Raw genomic sequence first — 23,360 nt, 5'->3', positions numbered from 1 at the left:
ATGTGTGTAAGACAATTGGGGTTGTCTCTCATATTTTAATAAAACGAAACAGAACGTATTTTAGTATAAAAAAAGCAATCCATTATATTTCAAAACTAACAGTAATTTTCAGCATTTTAATAGTTGTGTAAAGGATTTTGAATTACCTCCTTTTGCGTTAAAAAAATTACATGGTACATTATAGAAACTTAGAGTAGAGAAGTTGAGAGATACTTTTCGTGTCACCATCGGCAGGTCATCGGTTGGACGCGCACCAAGACGTCCTGTCAATTTTGTGTAATCAGAAAACAGCTGATCAAAGTTATTCAAGTGTAAATAATAATGAGGACTTCGAGAGTTACAAGCTTCACGTGGAATTTTGAAAATTGAATGACAGATCTGCGTCCTAGCATATACTTTTTTTGTCCGTCTTCTGATACGTCTTTAAAGAATTCCACGCAGATACAAATCGATGTTTAGGGGCCACGTTAAATGTCCACATGTAAGTATACTTTGTTTGCCTGATCATTGGTAATGACTGTTTAAGGTTTTAGTTTAATTATCGTTTTGTTATAATTGAATGTTATAAATGTAAAAGATGCGGCGAATAAAAGAAAACGAGGTTATGTTCTATCTTTAAGAACTTTTCGTGTAAACAATTTATAATCCGAATAACATCCTATTTTCTATATTACAGTAATTGGTACAAATCGTAGAATTTTTACAAACACAGAATGTTGACATTAGAAGATTCAGAATGTAAGGATTTTTCAAAAGCCACAATGCAAAATAAAGAAAGCAATGAAAGAAGAAATGATGGAGAAAATTATGAAAAAGAGAAATATCCAATAGCAAATGGAGAAATATTAAGAACAGCACTTCTTTCCACAGAAGATGTTGATGACATTGAATCTCAGGAAGATGATATATCCTCTGACCTTTTATCAATTGAAAATGATTCTGAAATTACAAGTGAATCAACTGTCAGTGACTGGGATGATTTAAGACCCGACTCACCTTTATCGTATGTTACTTCTGTACCTAATAATAAAGATTTTATAATAATAACGCAGCTAGAATCAGATAATGCATTAATAACAAAGAAATTAAATAATGAACGCTCTTTAGCTAGTAAGAAATCTAAATCTCGACATCGTTCTAAACGACACAATAAAATGCTATTATTAAGAAAATTAATACCCAAGCATGAACCAATAGTTGAAATAAAAGAGGAGGAGCATTCGATTATTTCAACTGATATAGATGAACGTGTGCCAACAATGGAAGAAATAGATTATGAAGAATCTTCTATGGATCAACAAAATATTTTAGATTCCAAAGATAATACTGGCTGGTTACAAAGCTTTAGACCTTTACCATTATATTATACAGAAAGAGGTAAACCATACTTAAAATGCCCAGCATGTGGTGCAATGTTTTTCACTTCAAATTCATTCCAAAAGCACTTGTACTCTCATATGTACAAGGAAAATGATACATTTATATGTTCCTTTTGTAATTATACCAATACTGAGCCTGGTATGTTATTCACTCATTTATCTAAACATCAAGACCAATGTGAATTTTGTAACGAAAATTTAATGCGTAAGAATAATTTTGAGAAGCATTGGGACATAAGAGCATCAAACTTCACTATGAAAAGAGATCATCGAGGAAGATTTGTATGTACTCTTTGCAAATTAGTATTCGATTTATTACCACAGTTAGAAAAGCATTGGTTTAAACATGCATGTAAAAGAGAAAGAACTTATCAATGTAAAGAATGTAGTGGATTGTATGAGAGCAGAGAAACCCTAAATAATCATAAATGTATGAAGTGTCCTGTTTGTGGTAAGGTTTATGACAGTTTACACAGATTAAAAGCACATACAATGTGGACAAAACATAACTTAAAGTGTCCAATTTGTTCTTATGAATTTATTCTTGCTATGGATCATGAAAAGCATTTGGCATTGCATAGACAGACATATAGCTCTATGAAAGATTATGAATATTGCTTGCAAGCTGCAGATGGCAAGACATTTCAGTGCAATCTTTGTGACAAAATATTTTATGCCTTACCTTCTTTAGTTTTGCATCTTCAGGAAGATCATGACATTGAAAATGTCAAGAAGGAAGTATTAAAAGACGACTGCAATGGAGAACAAAAAGAAGAATCTGTCAGTGAAGTAATACTTCGTGAATTAAAAAATCAATCTGCAAATTATACTAGCGGAAACAATAACCTAACCTTAACAAACAATAAAATCGAATTGCAAAATGCGATATAAATATAAAGTAATATTGCAAATTTCGGATGATGGAAATGAAAAAAAATCATAAAAGATCTGAAAGCTAAAAATTACTCATAATAATGAAACGTGCCGTTGTTATAAATCAGTCACACTGTAGTATATATTAAACTCGATTAAATATGACTGGCAACAAATAACTTATAAATTATCGATAAATATATTCGATTTTATCTGATCAAAAAGTTCTAAAATAAACTGTCTTACAGTTTCGCCTCACTTTCTCTCGAGAATAAACATATATCTGTATATTTTTTTAGCAATAATGTAAAATACAGAATCATCACGCTCACCTACTCGAGATACTGATATCGTCACAAAATGAATGATATTATTTTAAATAATATAATTAAGAATCTCATGTAATTTCTCTAATAATATATAGAACTTTTTGATTCAGATAATAGAGGTAATTTTTTAGCAGTTTATTAAAGTAATGTAATCACATCGTGAATTTTCTGTGTTTTATATTAGAGGAATATGTAATGTTAAGTTAACGTGAATTTGCATTTGGCTGTATCATGTCTGCCCCAATGTATTGAAAAAAACAATACACAGAGCTATCAGTCCTGCTGTAGCTATTTCTAATTAATTATTATTCTATCTTGTTATTCTTTGTTATGTGCGATTGGATTGGTTTATATAGTTTTATTTAAATACATTGATATATTTTCTTCATATATGTATATATAGTTACCATTCACAATAAGCGTACTGCCTTCAATTTCCCCTTAAGTATAATCGCATAAAATTTTGAGGGGTAAACATGATACAATACAATTTTAATGGCTGAGAAGTATCTGGAACTCGCTGTTTGTCTTACTTTTATGCGTACAGTTAGACAATTATCGATAAATCTTATGGCGTATTAATAATCATTTGTAAGTCTGATTTTGTAGGCCCGTGTAATATCGCACAATAGCTTACATAAAGAAGTAGATCTCTTAACTATTTCCTTTAAAAAATAAATATTCATGAATAGTAACATTTTGTTTGTACATGTTATTTTTCTCTTTCTTTTTTTTTTATCAAAGCTGAAATAAGAGTATTATATTTGCAAAGTCTTGTAATCAGAGATTAGAAACTCGATTAGCACACAGATCAAAATGTAATTGATGAGGAAACATCAATCTTAGTTTTAAAAAGAGTTTGTGCTTACGAAGTTTTCATCTCTTGAAAACAAGAATCACGATATCGTGGAACACGCAATTATTTTGCATTGTATACTTGTTAATACACATAGATATATAGTTTGTTCGATATTTTATACATTTTAATGTTTACACCATTGTTCCCATTTCTATCTGTCCTTCGTCACTTTGCACGTTATTATATATATACGTTCAATCATTAGTCAAATAATCTACATTCAGTTTCTCATAGTTTCAGAACCACAGTTAAATGAGATTCATAAAAATTATATTTCATTGTAAGATTTATTTAGGAATAAGAATAAAAATTTAATTCCACCGAGAAATTCAAATTCACTTGTCAAATTCTTATGCTTTAATCCATTGTTCTACGTATTCGAGCGCACCTTGAAGAATTTTCTTCTCTGTTACTCTTAATTGAATGGCTAACTTCTTGATTTGAGGTAATGTCGTTTCAAGTAGTTGCAGATCTTCCTATAAAAAGAAAAAGAGAAAGAAACAATTAAAAGACGAGAATTGCTATTTTTACGCCGGTACGGCGTTGCTTTGTACTTCAAACCAGTGTCTTATTTCACTTTCACCTTCAGAGTCGTTGGATAATTAGCAATTAGCAGCTGCAGTCTAGTGAGCAGAAATTTTCTGACGTTTTCCTCAACGACAGTTTCCAATGCACAATCCATATGCTTCAAATCGTTAACACGATCTGACTGTATCCAATGTGTCAGTTCCGCTTTGCGCATACTAAATACTCTCAGAAACGCTAACAGGAAATCGGAGATAGGTTCTGTTTTCGGTTTCAATAGAAATTCACCAACTGTCGGTAGATCTAATTTATTCAATAATTCTATACGTTCCTTTTGAAGAGAATCAGCTTTGCTGATCCCAAGTCGTAATTTAAAGCCATCCTACAAAAAAAATATTCGTTTAACCAAGTTGATTTATTATTAAAAAACATTTCTCTTTTTATGAATAAATCGTTTACTTATTCAACAATGGAGCCATCTATACTTAAGATTGTTATTGTTATTATTATTATTATTGTATTATTATTATTATTATTATTATATTATTATTATTATCATTATTATCATTATTATTATTATTATTATTATTATTATTATTATATGTAGTGGAAATACTTTATTATTATTATTATTATTATTATTATTATATGTAGTGGAAATACTATTATGATATCAACATATTTGATGTATGCAAGAATTAATTCATCTTTTGTCATTTAGTCCTTGTGTACTGTTTAAATAAATTAAAGCTATAAAATACTAGCATAAAAGTGTACAAAATACTTTTTACCATGACATAGATAGTATGACTTCCACTTTTACGTATTAAATATATTCTTCGTATATTATGTTGTTTGTTTAATTGAAAGATGCGCTGGTTGTAACCAGATTAATAAATTAAAACTTAAAATACTATAATTATAATATTTCAAATAATTTTGAACAGCTATGTACCTGTTTGTTATCCATGTATACAAATCCAGTGTGCACGAAGAAGTCAGAATTCGTTCTCGGCCCATAGCTGATAAATATCTGTTCTCCCTTTTTGAAATCTCTCAATGCATAACACTCGCAACAGTTTGATGTCGCGTTGAAATCTGTTGTGATCTAAAACGAAAACAGATGGAATATAGACGGTCGGCCATGTTACAAGTATATATATTAAACGTAGATGAGTAAACTCACTCTCCCGTTCTCATGATTGCACATGTCCCACATTGGGATCAAAGCGTGGATCATGCGTGAACCGTCCTCACTCGGAATTAGGTTTAACCTTGTCATTACTGTAGAAACTGCCCAACTGTAACATTAATATCAGTTGCAAAGTCAACCATGCGCATGCTAACTTAAATAAAATGATTTAACGCAGTTTTTTGTTGCAACTTGTTTTTATTTCGTGATTTTAGTATTCTACTGAATTATTTTTTTTATATAAATTAAGATTTCCTTGAATTATAAAGAAATACTAATCGTGCACATAACAGGTTTTTTCTCATTTTTAAATTAACCTAGAATACACGTGTCAATAATTGTTTTTATTAAAGTGACGTATCTTGTATCTCTTGCTTCAAGATAATTCGATTTGTATAAATTTACAAATTTTTCGTCATAAATATTATTATTGCTATTTTACATTTATTATTATCGTTGTTTAAAAAATATTAATAAATCGTTCATTCTCATTTGATCATGCATACTCGTCGTTTCAATGATCAAAATATGAAGACAACTTAAGAAACTTTATAAAAAATTTTTCTTTTCTTTCTTTTTTGAGGTCATATTAATTAATTTGCTTTTCTTTCTACTCTTTTTTATTATTTACACTATTAATTTATCAAAATCAAAAATGTAGCATACAGAGAAATTCCGAACAATATATTTTTACAATATTATCCCTGACTAACATTCTACTGGAGGTTAGGTTAGGTTAAGTAAACACCTGTTTGCAGTACAAACTTATATGCTTCATTACGAACAGTGATTAAATTTTCAAGATATACAAAAAAGGAAAGAGAATAGTACAAAAAAATACGAAAATTTAAAACAATTAGGACAATTAGGTTGAGAAAAAGCGACCTCTAATGTATTGATTTTTATTCGTTATAAACCCAGGTTATTAAAAAATAAATATTATAAAAAAATTATAGTTCGAATAAAAAAAATTTCACGACGGCTTCGATGTTGTAATATCGAAAGTATATTTGGATATCACGTTAACGGAAGCGGTCCCCGAGAGCGTGGAAGTAACTTTCGCCTTCGTGAGAGGCACGCTCAGAGCCCAGTCGCGCATGCAGCAGCTGTATCTGGCTTTTCGGGCAAGAACTTGACCCACAATTCCGGAAATGGAAATAAAAGAAGATTCATTGCCATCGTCCTCAACTATACCGCGGCTGTCGTGGCTCCTTCGACTTTCTCTCTCACCAGGGAAACGCTCGCCGCGGATTGCGTGAAATAAAAATAGCGTTTACAGGGGAAAATGGTGGACACCTTGTACGGGCATCTGAATTTGAGACAAAGACTCATAAAACTGCAACGAAAGCGAGGAAAGAAAAGAGAAGAAAGAAAAAATAGAAGAAGATTTAACGTTCGTCCGCTTTCTCTAAAACACGATACGCGTTTATGACAAACGTAAATTTGCTAGAACATCGATGTTTTTATCGATTTTCGAAACGAGCTACGTCGTTTCTAGATCAATTTTCACGATCGAACTAACAGAACAAAAATGAGATTACTTTTACTGTTTTCTCTTTTCGATGTTATCTCCGAATGCGATTGCGATCTGTGTGCGACTGCGCAGATGCTCTCTCGTGCGGTGTTGCCTAGTTCGTCACTGCAGGACAAAGGTGGACATTCTGCGAGACAAATGAAAGCTCCAGTCGTGTTACGGAGATCGTTCTGCTTGTCGCGTGGCTATTATATTACTTCCTCTTACGTAAAAGGAGGAAATCTGTCTCCAAAAGCGGATTTCATGATCAAAGAATATGATACGGATATACAGGGTGTACTGTAATACGTAGGATCTACTTCTAGGATTGATTCAGCAGTAGAAAACAATGAAGAAAGTTAACGTAGGCACGTGTCTTGTTTGACTTTGTTTATGAGATACTGCGAGTTTTATGCTTTACCATTAGGCAACCTTGTTACATCCGCAATACTGAAGATGACTATTTTGTATTTTAAGACGTCTACCTTGAAATTAAATAATCCAAATTAATTCCATAATGATGTAGTTGGGTAAGTTTGAAATAAATTTTTAAATAAATGGTTTGGATATGAAGGTGATATTACGTGATATATTTGTTCTCTGAATTTAAATCCATTAGATTTTAACTTGTAAGGATAATTGTATCTATTGAAATTGTTCAAGTAGTGAACTGTGTAACTGAATCGGATTTTCAACTTTAAATAACATCAGGAAATATTGAAAGGGTAACCAGCAAATGACAAGATGTCTACAGGCACGTCTTGAAATACAAAGTAGTTATTCTGAGTATCTTCTAAGAAGGTTACCAGAAGAAGCTACAAAACATGAAACCTACTATAAATAATAAACAAAGTTAAATAGTACACATGGTTTAAGGATAATATTTGGAGATACAATATGAAATTATTTACAGAAAAATTTAATTAATATATCATTTAAATTAGACAATCTTCAAAAATATATTCTAAAATTATAGTTTGGTTGAAAAATTTGGATACCTATTAATAATAAAATTAAAACAGTTTGGATGAAGTAGGTTTATAAGATCCAAGTTGGTATATAAAGAAAGTATATATCATTAATATGTAGACTTTCCTAAGGAATAAAAGAACATTAAATTTCTCAATGCCAAAGGAGCATCAACGCCAAGCACGTAACGGCTTTTTCGTTTACTACTGTACCGACAACCATAATAAATAATGCTTCGCGAACCGGCCACGAGAGAAAAGAAGGGTAATACGATTCAGCAAATCAGCTGGGAAACTGGAAGCGAGTAGATGCGTTTATGTGATAATAGAAAATTATATCCTATAGAAAAAGAACGGGAAAAGGGAACGAATGCTCGCTTCTCGTGCGTGTGGCCAGGAGCAGATAAACCGTATGAAAGTTTCGGATCCGTGTGAAAGTGCGCAGCTCCTCTCCCATTTGTAACTTCAGCGCGCACCTTGTACGAGCCATGAACATTTTCATTGGTTAAATGAACAAAAAAGATAGCATCCCATAGACCAAATTGTGTAAATTTTGTTTCAAATAACAAATTGGATTTATTCATACAGTGTCAACTGTATGTATTATCCATTTATTATTTATTCGATATTTTCTATACATTAGCAACAAATGGAAACTGGGTAAATATATGTTCTGCCTTTAAAAGGTTTTGACTATGTACTACTTATTTTGTATATTTTGCATTATTTTATGTATATATGTAAAAGTATATTGAATAATTCAGATATGTTTATCACGTTTATTTTTTAGAATTTGGCACTATTAAATTTTCAAACAAATTTATTAGGATGAAAATATACGCAAACAGAGCATACATTAATATAATAAGTATAACTGGAAATGTCAGAGAAAGTATTATAAATAAATATAATTATAATTGTAAATTCTTTTTGACATGATTTACATTTATACAAACCTCATTTACCAAACTACTATATTCATGGATAGCAAACTTAAAAACGAAAAAAGAAATTTAAGATACGTACATATTTTAATTTGCAACTTTTTTAAACATAATTAACAAATTTCAACATATTTTATCATGTTAAATGGAAATAATAGAATTATAAAATTGTAATAAAATATACAACACGAAATCCCAGAAGACCCGTTACGGCCTTATAGCAGCCAGACCCTAAGTGCTGACTTATTTCATGTTCGGTATTTTCCATTTTATCCGTTTACGGTACACTTTTGCAAACTGTTCTTTATTTCCTCGGATCACCGGATACAAGGCAACCTTTAGCACCTAATTTTAGAAACTGGGCAATAGCAATTAGGATTTGGCTGACAATAGGCCTGTCAAAAAGAAAGAATCAGGCCATATGCGATAGCCACGACTTTCGAAGCCATAAATTCACGGTCACCTCTCAAGAAGGGTCACGAATGTGCGGGTGGCCTTCCAACAACTCTACTCTGAAGGAGGGATTTCCTCTACCAGCGACCTTGTTGCAGAGGACGTTCCTCCCTTATTTAGGGACAACTGATTCGTGGACCGAGGGCTTACCCTCCATCCAAATATCTGCGAATCAGGAAAACGGTCCTTTGACGGTCCTTGGGCACTGTTTAGCTTACAAAGATCATAAATCGCGGAGTCAGTCGTTCATGAGAGGCAAGAGCGAACACATAACTCTCAACAAGTCATTATACAAGTCGTTGATCAATATCCAAATACATTACAAATCATTCTCAGCGAGTAATAAGCTCCTTCAGAAATACATAAAACTGCGTCTTATTATTAATTCTTAGTTTTTCCAACGAGATAGGAATTATTTTACCCTATTGTTATAAAAATTAGAAATATTAAAATTGATAAACTTCTTAGTCCTTATAACTTTTAACAAGTTTATACTTAAATGAAAAAAAGGTTCTCATAACTATTTTTATTATTCATAACATTCGCAATACTACTGGCATAAATTGTACTAGTATTGGATATACGTACACGTACGTATACTACAATTTTCTTATACGTGTTAACGATTGACATTGATTTAAAACTTTGAAGAAGCAGAAAAACTTCATAAATTTTCGAGAACGACCTCTAATGTAAGTCATGTACTGTGCCTTCGAGAAAAGAAGATAGCGTGTTCACATCCTCACAGCTAACTCCACTGACACTCCCATAATCACAGGCACTGACCGTTATTGGCCAAAGACAGTGACCGATAATCTTCGTCACCGTTATCGACCAATAGCAGTCACTGTTTGTGATTATGGGCGTGTCAGTGGAGTTAGTTAGCCGTGAAGATGTAAATACACTGTGTCTTCTTTTCTCGAACGCACATACCATGAACTTGAATATATTATATTTGACATTTTATATTTAAATTTTTCCATGATACTGAATAATATAAAATTTGATAATAACGGTATGCAACTATTACTTAATTAAAAAATAGTTGCTTTAAAGTCTCCAGATATCATGAAAATAATTACAAAGTGTTATTTTTATAATTAATCTATTAAATAGGTTATTCCTTGACCCGAGACTTCTACAGATAATTAGAAAGGATTACGTTACTTTTATAGATTTAAGGAATGATGCAAAAAAATACACGTTAACGTATATTGATTTTATTTTTAATTAATGTAGATAGAATATAACGCGTTTCTAATATACACGACGAGTTAACTCGTCCATTCCAATTAACATAACTATGACATTCATAAAAAATCCTTATTAAAATAAAAAAATGTATTCGAGCTAATGATAAAATTCTAGCTTCAAAACTATATTATAATTTATTATAATATTATAAAAGTAATGATATCTAGACAATAATACCAAACTAAATTCAAATATCCCGCCATAACATTAAAAATTATAAATTAATTTTAATTAATAAAAATAATCGATTAACTCTGGATAATATACAAAAATACTTTAATAATAATTAATAGTTTAATTATAATTTAAATTATAATTATAACATCTAAATAATAGAGATTCAATTGTTATAAAATATTTTCAACATAGATATTGAATATATCATATTCCGTGTATATTCTGGTACATATTTGCATGTTTTAATGTATTTTAGATGCATAAATTATTCGCAGTTTACATAGGAAAAATTTAATGGCATATGGTGTTTATAGCTGGTGAAAAGCACGTTGCAAATTTGCTGGTTCGTAAAGTGCCATGCTTATTTGTTCCTTGTATTAGGCGCCACCACAACGCTAATTGGCGCGAAAGCTTCACGTATACAAATTGGGATTGCTTATTTTAATCGACTTCGATAACGCAACGATGTTTACTCAGCGATGTTTATTAACGTGGATAGTCTAATTTCCTCAGCTAAGGTAGATATTAAATCTAAAGCACGTAAATTATATGCAATCATTTTCAACCAAGCTGTAATGCAGAATTTATTCAGGAATGCAAGTTTAACGATTAATTTAATATTTTTTTACATTAACTTTCATCTTATAATTTTAATTTCACTTTTTATGCTTTTAAGTGATTTTACACTACTATATACTTTAATATTACGAACTTTATAATATTATTAAATTTAATATCGTTAATTAGTTTAATACCATTAAAGTTTATTTTAAATAATTGAGCACCATTATTCATCATTTCGAAGTCTTACCGTGTCATGTTTAAATTGTAAATTTATATCATAGATCTAAAAAACTAAGAAAGGAGTACAGGTAGTTTGTAACACAAATCTATTTTTTGTCAATAATATGAAATGGATTTAGAGAAAAAAAATAGTATATTTAAAAAGTAGACTAACCTTCCGAGCCTCTTCTTACTGATTTCTCATTTTAATAGCAAAAATAAAGTATTCTTCGTAAATATTGGAGAGAAATATGCAAAAATGCGGAGTCTTTAAACTGTTCATTTATCGCATAAAATAATAATTAAGCTGTGGATGAAAAATATTTGTATGTATCAATATCGATATATAAAATATCGTGGTCGAGTACTTCTGATAAATCAAATATGGCTCCGGTCGTGATACAGTTTGCTCACCATGTTACATGAAATAGTAACGTATGACGCACATAACGCATGGAACAGATATGATTTAGAAAAATCCAAAACAGAAACTAGGGCACCTGGAAAAGGACCGTGAGAACAGTGATCTAGTAGCAATCAACAATGATGATTTGTGAAATATCATTGCTACAAATCCGGAGACATCATGCAAAATATCTGCTGTAAGGTTTCACAATTGTGGGAAAACGTTTTGTATCCATTTACACGGAATGGAAAACGCGTTTTAACGTGGAAAATGGATATCCCATGAATGAACAAAAAGATCACATAAAGAAGAGGAAGGTTATCCGTTACACTGATTTTAAACGTGAGGTAAGAATACATCTATGTGTACATCTACGCATCGTTACAGATGAGGTTAGGATAAATATCGACTATAGCTCCTGTGTTGTGATATTTGACTAAGCGAGATCAGAGGTATTGTTATGCCCTCTACGATTTAAAGCATTCAGATTGCGAACTATATTCGACGTAACCCTCTTAATCGATAAAGTAGATGAACTCGTAAGGGTACACCTTTTCACCAAATTGATGCAAAAGAAAAGAAGAAGAAACTGGTAACGTAACATATAAAATGAAATATTTTTTAACAAAAGTTGCTAATTAAATGTCAGTAATTACAGTTTAATACTAATAATAATTATTATTATTTATAGAGATAAAAAAGATAGCTCCTTACAGTTGGTTTAAGAAGTCCAACTATCAATGCAGTTATTAAATAATTTACAAACAAATAACATTTATTAATTAATTATTTGATAGCAATATATGCTTAGAATCAAATTACAAATAATTAAAAAGTACTATAACATGTTATATCATGGAAACTTTCTATATACCATGGGAACTTGTATATAATTCTAATTTGCAAAAATGCATAACTTATTTATTGATAATAATAAATTAATACTGTAAATAACAAATTGCACAAAGAATACATTTATAATAAAAATAAAAAAAAATTATTTAATCAATGAGAATTATTATCACTAGAGAAAGATAACCATTAGCAGCTCATTTGTCATTTGACTTTCGAGTTATGCAAGATCGTAACATTATCGAAGTTGGTTGGAAATATAAACAGGGTGTGGACTAGCTAATCATTATCTACTCTATACTATTAATAGAATTTATAACTATTTAATAATATTGACATTTTTTATTATTTATTATTACAATATAATTGATACGAATGTTTTAATATTATTAAATTAAATAATTTTCTATGATGTGCCTATAATTATGTTATTTCAAAATTCAAACAAATTTCTGAGTTTCAAAAACTTTAATTTTCGTATTTCCTATTCCTTATACAAAGGATAAGAAACGTAATGAGGAAATATACAAGTAAATAGCTACAAGGAAATATATACAAAGCAATAAGGAAATTATTATGTTATTACATATTGAAGTAAAGGTAAGATTATTGAAATTAATATTTTCTTTGAGATTTGAATTCTTTATTATCCATTATTTTTTAATTTGATTCTCTGTTACTTCATTTAATTTCATTTTTTCAATTCTGGCCTTTTGTTTCTCTTTTTCCTAAATTTTTTACTCTTTTTATACATTTCGTAATTCATATTCATTTCGTATTCTCTTTCATAAATTCCTTCCTCTCTCACCTAAATATTTAAGTCGCAACTCGAGTCGCAATTTTCCAGTCTAGACTGAGCAAGTCGTGAGACGCATGCGCCTTAGTTTAAAATAATTATAATTTAAATGCCCAAACTAAATTCATTGTGAACACTTTCTGCACTAAGATACGTTATCTACATTGAAATAAAGAATAAAAATCCTTTTTACTATCTCTTCTTTTTATTTTATTATCTTATTATTATATAGATTTATTTATTACATTCCTTTATTATTAAATAGAATTTAATTAATTCCGCGATTATCGTTTCACGAACACACGGGAAAAATGATACACCTGCGCGATACGTATCTTGCATTCGATAACTCTATGCTTTTCGCACGTCACTCTCTCGACTCGATTCGACTCTCTCGGATCATCTACCGTGGACATGTAACGAATTTTTGTTGATACGAGTCGGTGTAATAATATTTTTGGTATTAAAACAAGTTTTCCAGGTATTTCAACGGTAGAAAAATATCAATAGCTTTCTTCTCGACTGATTTTACGACGTAGCTGTATCTTCACTAACTACGCATCTTTTGCTTCTGTACCATCCGGGCTCACCCATCTTCTCGTCTCTTCACAGTAGATTGTTCACCCTGTATACGTCGGTCAATGAGTGGAGAAGCGTCAGTTAATTAGGGAGAAAAGCGTGGCAAAAGTGTGGCTAATGAGCGCGAGATAGAAGAGAGTCGCGGACTCTGAGACGATGAGAACAAAAGGAAACGGGGATAAAAACGAGACGCTTGCTCGTTTCGCAATATCGCGGCTAGGTTAGGCTAGATAAGGATCGAGCGACGAGCACACGACGAAGCTTCTTGCGCAGCGTGAAGATGGATGCACAGTCCACTGGTACGTGGGAAGGTCGTGCTATGAATCGAAGAGCGTGAGATCCCCGCGCAAGCGCACTTTCTATTAGGATTCGCTCTGCGCGAAGCGAGGTTCACTGCGTTGCACCGTAACGGTAGGCATCGGTTCATCGTGAAATCGTCGCTGATTATCGTAACCACGAGAAAATTATCGTTATTATAGGAATCTACGTAACGTAAGGAAGTCATGAAATTGATTAGGCCTCGAAGTTTACATGCCTGAGAGTGGATGAATCAACTGACAGAAAGCTGAGATTAAAGTGGAAAAACCTTGGTCCGAGACTGCCGAGGTATAGGCTTACCGAGCGAAAGTGAAGTTTCTGGGAGATGAGGTGCAGTGGTGGTGGGGGAAGGCATGTTAAGATGTCTTCGCCTATTATTCGGTTAACCGTAATAAGGGGCTGCGATCGCCAGTAATTACATCTATGAAGGAAATTAACGATGGAACCTCGAGAATTTCATTGTACATATATACCTAGAATTCTATTAGCTGTACGATTGTCTTCGTTTTATACTGGTTTATGATACAGAAAGATACTTTTTATTACTACTTTATAGGAAGCATTGGAAGTATTATGAAAACGCCAACATATGTCAAAACAGTCAATCAATCTACGTGTAGTTCTCAGATTAAAATAATTGCACACATAGTAAAATAATTTTGAATTATAACAAAATTATTTGAAAATTATACTAAAATCGTGGTAAATTATTTTATAGGATTTTAAATGGCCATGAAAGAAATTTATCACAGTAAAATACATGACAACCATGTTTTTTACGTTCTGCGATACTTTACAAAGGTTAGAATTTTTATATCCGATTTTTCAACGAAAATATAAGAAACCACTAAAAATAAAAATTCTAATGTTCGGAATACCGCAATAATGAGGAAAAAAGAAGCAAGGACAATTGGAATGATCATATTTAGGTTTTCTGCCTAAAGAAATGTCTTTTAACTGATGAATTCTTAAATTAGACAGACTTAATAAAGATAGAAAATAGGGAGATTTATAAAATAACTTCAATTAATTGGCCAATTTTTAATCGAAACGACTGCGATTGTAGGTAATCTAGTAAATGTAGAGGATCAAAGGAGAGCATTTCAATCAAAGTAGAACAAAAGAGGATAATCACGGTCAGTGAATCCACCATTTCTCATCTTATTTGAAAAATGAAATTTAATCTCGAAAATAAATAGTGAAAATAAGCAATTTAGGTAACTTTCTCTTACTACTTTTCCTGTAGTGTAACTTTTATGGTGTTTTACTTATCTGTACAATGCGTTCATGAATGAAACTTTCATTGTTTAAAGATCTCTAGAATCTTGATATAGTCTCTATTGAGGAACATAAAATTTTATGTACAATTCCAAGCATTATTTTATGAATTTACATATTCAAAACGGTATAGCAAAATACTTGTATCTCAAATTGCAAAGGTCATTTGTAAATTATTGTTACAAATTTCTACATAACATGTTTACACTGTATAAAAACCGTCACATTATTTGTTCCTAGGAGCTATTTACCAAATTTTGTACTAAACAATATTTTTTTAATATCAGAACTTACAAACCATTCAAATTAATTGGTTCCAGACTTTTTGTTTCTACCGTTACTGAACTCAGTGCAACTGCTATTGATAAAACTACTATAGATTTTTATTCGGATAGAAACATAATTATATATTTATTTATTTATTAAAGATATATTTATTTTCATCGAGTTTTAATTATTATTATCTATGTATATTATATTTAAGTACATATTACAGGTCTAGTTCTGATGAAAATATTGGACAGAAGAAACAGTTTCGTGCTAACACTCTATATAACGAACTGAAGTACTGTCTAGAACTTCGAAGATGGCATTCTGTGAAGAATACGCATCATTGAGTAATACGTTCACCTTTCCTAACACGATCAAAAAGATAAAAAACACAAATTTTTATTATCAATTGGAAAAATCACGTTTACAAATTAGATTATGTAGCATTCTATGAGAAAAAGAACGCACGAAGCATCGAAACCAAATATGTAGGTAAAGTAATAAAGAATTGACGTAGATGGTAGGATAAGGAGAGTGCCGATGTACGTATATAACTCACTCTACCACTATACAAGCAACGCCGACGAGAAGCTAACAGTAAATTGATTTCAGGAGCATCGAAGGTAGACTCCAGTAGAATCTCTATCTGATTGCGTACACTCTTGCTCCTGTATAAACCTCTGAGTGTTAACTTTCTAAGCTCTGCATTTGACATTTGGCATTTTATTCTCTATAAGTTTCAAATTTTTGTTTCGTCTTTCAAAACATGTAAAATTATACCTGATCAATTTTACGACCTTACTATATCGTTTTTATTGACTATATTATCATACGTTACTTTAATTGAGGACTTCGTTGTGTTATGGAAACTATTGAGTTATCCTTTACAGGTTGGCAGATTTAATATTATCTAGTTACTTATATTTTAGTTATCAACTAAACTACATTTTAGTTATCAACTTAGTTATCACCTAGTTATCAACATTTTTGTAGTCGACGATATTTATTTTATTTGAATTATTCCGAACAATTGCAGCCATCTTGATATTGATTTCCCATCACAGCCCCATTGAGAAAACCAGATTCAGTTACAGGAGACCAACGTGACAATCAACGTTTAATGTTTATGGTAATTTCTCACAAGTAATGTTTGAATAGATTAACAATAGATTAAACAAACAAAAGTCCAAAGGATTATTTTTTCATATGTTTTTCTCTTGCCACAAGCTTCCTTTCCAGAAGAAGATACATCTCCAAAACTGTTTTACTCTAAGTGCTGCTTAGGTCATAGCTAAGCTATAACCATATAGAGGTTCTATTCCTTAGAAATGGATTTATGAAGGTATTAATTTATTATTTTATGTTATGCTATTCACTCTCTTTCTCTCAGTAGAGTTCTCACGAGTAGTATATACACACCCATATAATTGTTCAAATGACTCCAGGCTAGAAGTGTTAAAATTGGTATTACTGTAATTGATTAACTTTCTTTTAAATTTCTTTGATAATTAAAATTTCAATTCTCCAGAAGATACAAATGATTACTTCCTTATTATTTGGAACAAATGGTAGTTTCAAATTATTTTCAAAATGGCGGAAGACTGTGTAATATGATGGTACATATTCCTACTAGATGAAGAAACAGTTAAAATATGGAGCTGCTTTGTTTACATAAAATTGAGCATAAATTTTCTGGACAACCTAATACTATACCGTTGTTCAAGTAATCTCGACTAACGGCCATCGATTTCTGCTGAGAATTCATGATTTCACCGTAACTACCATGCACGGAGAGATTGTAGAATAATACGATGGAATTATGATTAGCCTAGTATTTCGATTTTAGCTTCTTTCTGCTCGGTGATTATTCGAATTTACACTTGAATGCTGAAGAATTATGCAAAATTGTGCAAGAATTATCTTACTGCGATTGCATCAAAAATAACATAACTCTTCTATCTAGGAATCGGAATGTGAAATTTTAGAAACATGCAGATATCATAGAAAGATTATACGTCTGAATAGAAGCAGATACATATATATTAATCTTTTATTAATCTTTTACGACTAAAAGATAAAACATATATTATAAAAAAAATGTAAAAAATAAAATATAAAATATTGCATTGATGAAATTTAATGTTACTAGATTTTGCGTATTCATATGACCAATATAACTAGCAACTGATAGCTTTAAAAAGAAATAAAGAAAACTAAAAATTTCATCATTGTTATACAACACTTTCAACGGTATGAAAGAAGTAAAATAAAATTACGTTTGAATAATTATTTTCAAAAGTATAACAAACATGAAGTAATACTAAATATACTTATATTCATTCATGAATACAAAACATTTTTGTTTCACATATGGTTTTAACCTCCTATGCACATCTATGTATTTAATATCTATATAATACTATTATAATCAATCATCAAACAAATTAAAAATATGTTATATATGTATCTCCATCAAATATCGAAGTTTGTCGAACAATACAGAAAATCTACTTAATTGCTGTAATCTCAACACGAATCGACAACGAAAATACATTTACTATTCATCGTTTCGTCTGTTCAATTACCATGCAATATTGTACCGCTTAATTACCGAAGAAAAATAAAACTGGCGCGTTGCTTCATGCTATCCCACTGGCTCTTTGTTAGATCCAGAAATAATGATCATCTCCTAACATGCGAGATGTGATCCGGGTTCCTTTCTGAATACGGAAATTTTGTAAACGACGAAACCACGGTTGTGCAACTATTGTATAATTAACTATATGAATTAATCAAATCGTTAATTGTAATTTTGTATTCCATAACAGTTCGCGACTGTGGGAACAAAATTCCCCCGTGTACCATCGTCGTCGTCACTTTCGCAGTGAATGTACAGGGTATTACTCTTAACCGGGAACGCTGGAATGTTTGGTGGATCTGGAAGATCTGAAGGAAGTTACAGCTGCCTAATACAGATGAAATTATTATAGAGAGCGAATAATTTTTATAACTACTGATTCACGATATAGAATTTATATTTTTGTAAATTTAATTTTGTAAACTTTTGTAAATTTAGAAATTTACAACACAAAGTTTATATTTTTGTCAATTTATAATTTTATAAAACGAAATTCACATTTGGAAATCTAAAATTTACATGATATTGTCAAGGAAATTTTGATGTCAAATTTTATTTCATTTAAATGGAGTACTATGCATTTTTATTAATTATAGTATAGCGCTTAATAAAAACTCTTGCTAAATTTTAGCAATGTATGCAACAAGATAATTCAATGCACTTTAGATACTCACTTTTAGAATTTTATTAAGAGATATAGTACAAAAATCGCTATAACTTATAAACAAATAGGTCAACATTTCATTATTTTAAATGTTGAATCAATTCGTGAAATATTGTACTCACATTATGACACACCCTGTATATTAACTAGTAACATCAGTGACATTTGCTCAGAAATAAATGATTTGAATCATGTTCGTAACTTGATTACATAAAATGAGCAAAGATGCACTATGCACTATGTAAATCCTGAATTAGGAAACTAGCTAAATCCCTATGTGTTCATACTAGGGACTTCAACAGTTGGCCAATGATCTACGACTCATATTGGCTGAACTCTGTACAATTTTAAGATTTATAAAACTTAATGATCTCAATAACTGTTCATGACATACCATTGAACATGTTCTGACAAATTTGTTATTATCTATTTTTGCAAATATAATGAGTACTAGATAAGTAACTTATTATTAAATTGAATGATCTTTTATATATTAAATTCCTTATCTAATAAATGTATTTAATACATTCTTTAACATCTATTTTTCTAATAGTTTTCTAGTGTAATGAATAATTGTATGTAAATAATTTTCTAAATGTTATGAGTAATTGTATAGTTACAAAGTGCGCAATGTTACTAGAATAAGTTAAGTTAGGGATATTAGACTGCAAGAATCATTAAAGACAACGGCTGTAAGTAAATGAAGATGTAACTGGAAATCATCCACAGCTAAAGTAGATGAATAAATAGACAATAAAAAGAGATAAATATATTCTCTGTACCAAAAAATTCTCATAATAAAAGATGCATTTCCAGTTGGAAGAAACACACTGTACTCATTGTTAGATGCATGGAGTTCGAGTTGGATTACATAACGGCAAAATTATTAGTTTTTGCAATCTCTTCTAATTACTAGCCTGGAATCACTAAACAATCTACCTAACGATTTCATTGGCTCGAAGAAAATTCGTATCCATGGCTATCCGAACTTTCCAACTGGTAAAAGAGTCTCGTTCAATTACAAAATTCTGCAGTAAGTTTCACTGGAAGAATATAATGACAAACAGTTTAAATGAAATTTCACTAGACTTATATTTCTTGTTCTCTAAAATATCCTTGTTATTTCAAATAATAAACGCAAATATTACTTATAAAAATCGCGAAATTGGATAATATAATATAGTGACAAATATAATATGACAATAGTTATAATGTATAGTATAGTATAGTATAATATACTATAGTGACAGTAGTTTTCACACAGTTAGAGGCATAGAGAAAATTTATAAGTTAATTTTTAATTCTTTTAATTTCCAATTTCTTATGTAGCAAATTTAATAATGTAGCAAATTTTGGACATAAAAGTAGTAAATTATAAAAAATACTATAGTTATCCTAATATTTCTATGATATTACTTAACAATATTTTCTGATTCAATAAATTTTTTAAGTGCTAAATCAACTTCTCTGATATAAAATGTTTTATTATTTAAAAACAGCCTTAAATAAGGGAAGAGATGATGGTCTGTTGGAGAAAGGTCGTGCGAGTAATAGTGAATGTGATAGGACTTCATATTTTAATTCAAATAATTTTACTACAGCGATTTGTAATAGCACAGCTAAGCATTATCGTGTAAAAGAGCTCATTCTAGCTCAGTCTATGCCTATTAACCCCTTAAGCGGAGAAAGAATTTTCGCGAGTCGTTTGCTAAGTAGAAAGTAATATTTTATGATATATTAGAACACAAAATAATGGAAACTCTTTATCCCACTTTCCCAGAATATTTTTAATTTGCTTTTTTATAACAGACAAATATATTAGAATAAAATATGAACGTAAAGAAAAACACAGCATGGCATGTTTTTATTTTTAAGATATTGCTGTTTAAACTTCTGTGTTTCGATACTTCTTATTAACATTCGATTAAAAGTAGATAATTTTTTAAAGGTTATAAGATTTATTTTTGTTCATTTTAAATACGTAAATCATATATTTTGGAATTCAATTAATTAATAAATGAACTAAAATCTTTTTAAAATCTGACATAACCTCACAATCACAGATACACATGCAATAATGTATCTTGTATATACCAAAATAGACACAGAGGCATCTCACACCATTTCTTGGAACTACATCAGCCAAGCGAACCCTTCTTTAAGTGTTTGTTTTGATGGGGGGAGCGATTGTATGACATCGTCAGGAGGCAGTCGAATCTTTCTATTTCATTTTCACTTATTGTTTCTCGCTCTCGCTAAGGAGCGAGTGAAATGAAAACAATAACAGCAGCGAGTCTCAGAACTTTTACCGCCCTTATTAGCAGATACGACCTCGAACTGTGTGTTTACTACTGAAAACCTACTACAAATATTACAGAATAATTTTCTTTTATATGGTATATAGGAAAACAGAAAATACCATCGAGAAGTACTTTATAATTCTTACACTTATAAATTGTTTCTCTTATGCATTTTCTTATAAGACACATTTCACATCTTTTATTACAGTTTCACTTAATTTTGAAGTTCATTGAAAAATATAAGCTGTCAATGAATTAACCTTGCTGGATTATTTATTTCAAATGGTAATATTCTTGTTATTTTTTTGGCGTTCATCATATTATATTTATAAAAAATATTATTTATAATTCCCATCTAAAATTAAATATGATTATGAGCACTTCCTTTGCCGACTTTCTCTAAAAGATATACAAAATTAGACTTTTTAATGTATAATGGATGAAGTACTCAATAATATTTTTTCTACCTTTTACATGTGATCCAAAATATTAGATCCAACGGTAGTAGATAAATTTCCATCATCAATTACAAAATAACCTTATTACTGCGGATACATATATCCTGTCTCTTCTATATCGAATGAAAATGATCAACTTTGATATATAATTTCAACTTCCTGTTGTGTACATATATAATGCTGCCATTGCTATTTCAACTGAATTTAAAAAGCAATAATGTATTACTCGCCATAGATTCCTGATCAGGTACAGTTACTACAATTTTTTTAAATTCTTTTCACGAATAACTTTCAAGATTATATTACATAAATGTAAAAACAGAATGTTCATGTTCATTACAGTGTTTTACCTGCACGTATGTAGTGTTTCATAATCATTGAAGCGTAATAAATCTTCATTATGAGTAACATTGCCGAAAACGAAATAAACAAGGCAGCTTTCCAAAGGAAACACCGTGATCAGCCGTTTTGTTCTAACCTCTATGCAACGTACAAAATTCGCGAAGCACCATCTTCCGGACTCGCGGTCGAACTTATGACAGCATCATTTTCTCACCCTCGCCAGTAGATGGATTCCTACTTGAAGGAGATTCGAGGACTTTCTCGCAAGTCCTCGGCAAACCCTCCGTTTTCTACATACACAATTTCCATATTTTCCAATAGCATCCCCGTCTAATGCAGCGCTTGCTGGGTAACCTTACTTGATAAGTTCAACTAGCAAGGCAGCCCCAGGTCAAATCCGCGCATTCTTTCCTTTCGTCTCTTCTAACACAACTCTGGCCACATCGAAGATATACCCTGCGACTACACAACGGACTTTTAGACACAACCGTGGCGGAGGGCCACCCCCCTCCACACACTTATTGAACCGTGTCGCGCGTCGATCGCGGGATCGTCCTTTTCTTCGCGCCTTTCCGCTCAATGACGGTGAATCAAATCAAGAATTCTATATTTTCACGTTCTAGGTTTTTGTTGTTATAATTTGTTACAGTTCGCTACGAGTTGAGACTTCTACGCATGAGTCGTCAATATCAATAAGAATTATGTATATTCCGACGTTTCACCTGTATCGTACCTAACCTCTCGAGGTGTCGATTGACACATTGATATCGATATCAATGCAATTCCTACTGGACACGGTTTGCACCCGGAAACCACAGATTGTAATAACGACGAGAAATCGATTGTGTTACAGTAGAAACCACGATACAGCGAGGACGGAGCAGTACTGTGAAGACTAATCGAGTCAGTAGTTCGAAGTGATCGTATTTCAGGCGTTCAGACAAAAGGAGTTAATGGACGAGTAAAGATTTGAAACTTCATCGGTATTGTAAAGAGGAATTTTCAACTCTAGATTGATGAATATTAAGTCCTGAATCAGACTTTAGAAATCTTTTGTTTCCAGATTTCCAGGGTAACCAAAAAATTCTCTCTTAAGAATAAACCTGTTATGAATGGTCAAATAGTTATTTTTAAATTTTTAATTAAAAATTTTACAATTATTTATTTTGTATTTTCTTATGATTTATGTATTGTGCATATACATATAATA

At 30.9% G+C, this 23,360-nt stretch overlaps 2 protein-coding genes across 2 annotated transcripts in view; one reads left to right on the top strand and one right to left on the bottom strand.

The window, feature by feature from the left end:
- The first annotated feature begins 678 nt into the window (after positions 1-678).
- Positions 679-2,270, top strand: LOC108549345 (zinc finger and BTB domain-containing protein 17). The gene has a single exon (XM_017902701.1). The coding sequence runs from the start codon at positions 714-716 to the stop codon at positions 2,268-2,270; it is 1,557 nt and encodes a 518-aa protein (XP_017758190.1). The 5' UTR covers positions 679-713.
- Positions 2,271-3,551: 1,281 nt separating this feature from the next.
- Positions 3,552-23,360, bottom strand: part of LOC108549456 (histone-lysine N-methyltransferase setd3) — a 39,294-nt gene continuing 19,485 nt past the window's right edge. The window contains exons 5-8 of the mRNA XM_017902833.1: positions 5,152-5,266; positions 4,921-5,073; positions 4,024-4,347; positions 3,552-3,916 (exon numbers count right to left, since the gene is read on the bottom strand). Coding sequence (XP_017758322.1) covers positions 3,791-3,916; positions 4,024-4,347; positions 4,921-5,073; positions 5,152-5,266 — 718 coding nt within the window. The 3' untranslated portion in view covers positions 3,552-3,790. The remainder of the gene's footprint in view (positions 3,917-4,023; positions 4,348-4,920; positions 5,074-5,151; positions 5,267-23,360) is intronic.

This window comes from Eufriesea mexicana, unplaced genomic scaffold (genome assembly GCF_001483705.2).
Source record: "Eufriesea mexicana isolate 0111107269 unplaced genomic scaffold, ASM148370v2 scaffold474474812, whole genome shotgun sequence".
Classification (NCBI taxonomy): Eukaryota; Metazoa; Arthropoda; class Insecta; order Hymenoptera; family Apidae; genus Eufriesea; species Eufriesea mexicana.
This window is presented reverse-complemented; position numbering and strand designations above follow the sequence as displayed.

Excerpts from the sequence above, each read along its gene's own strand:
- LOC108549345 (XM_017902701.1), top strand. The coding sequence starts at position 714 with ATGTTGACATTAGAAGATTCAGAATGTAAGGATTTTTCAAAAGCCACA.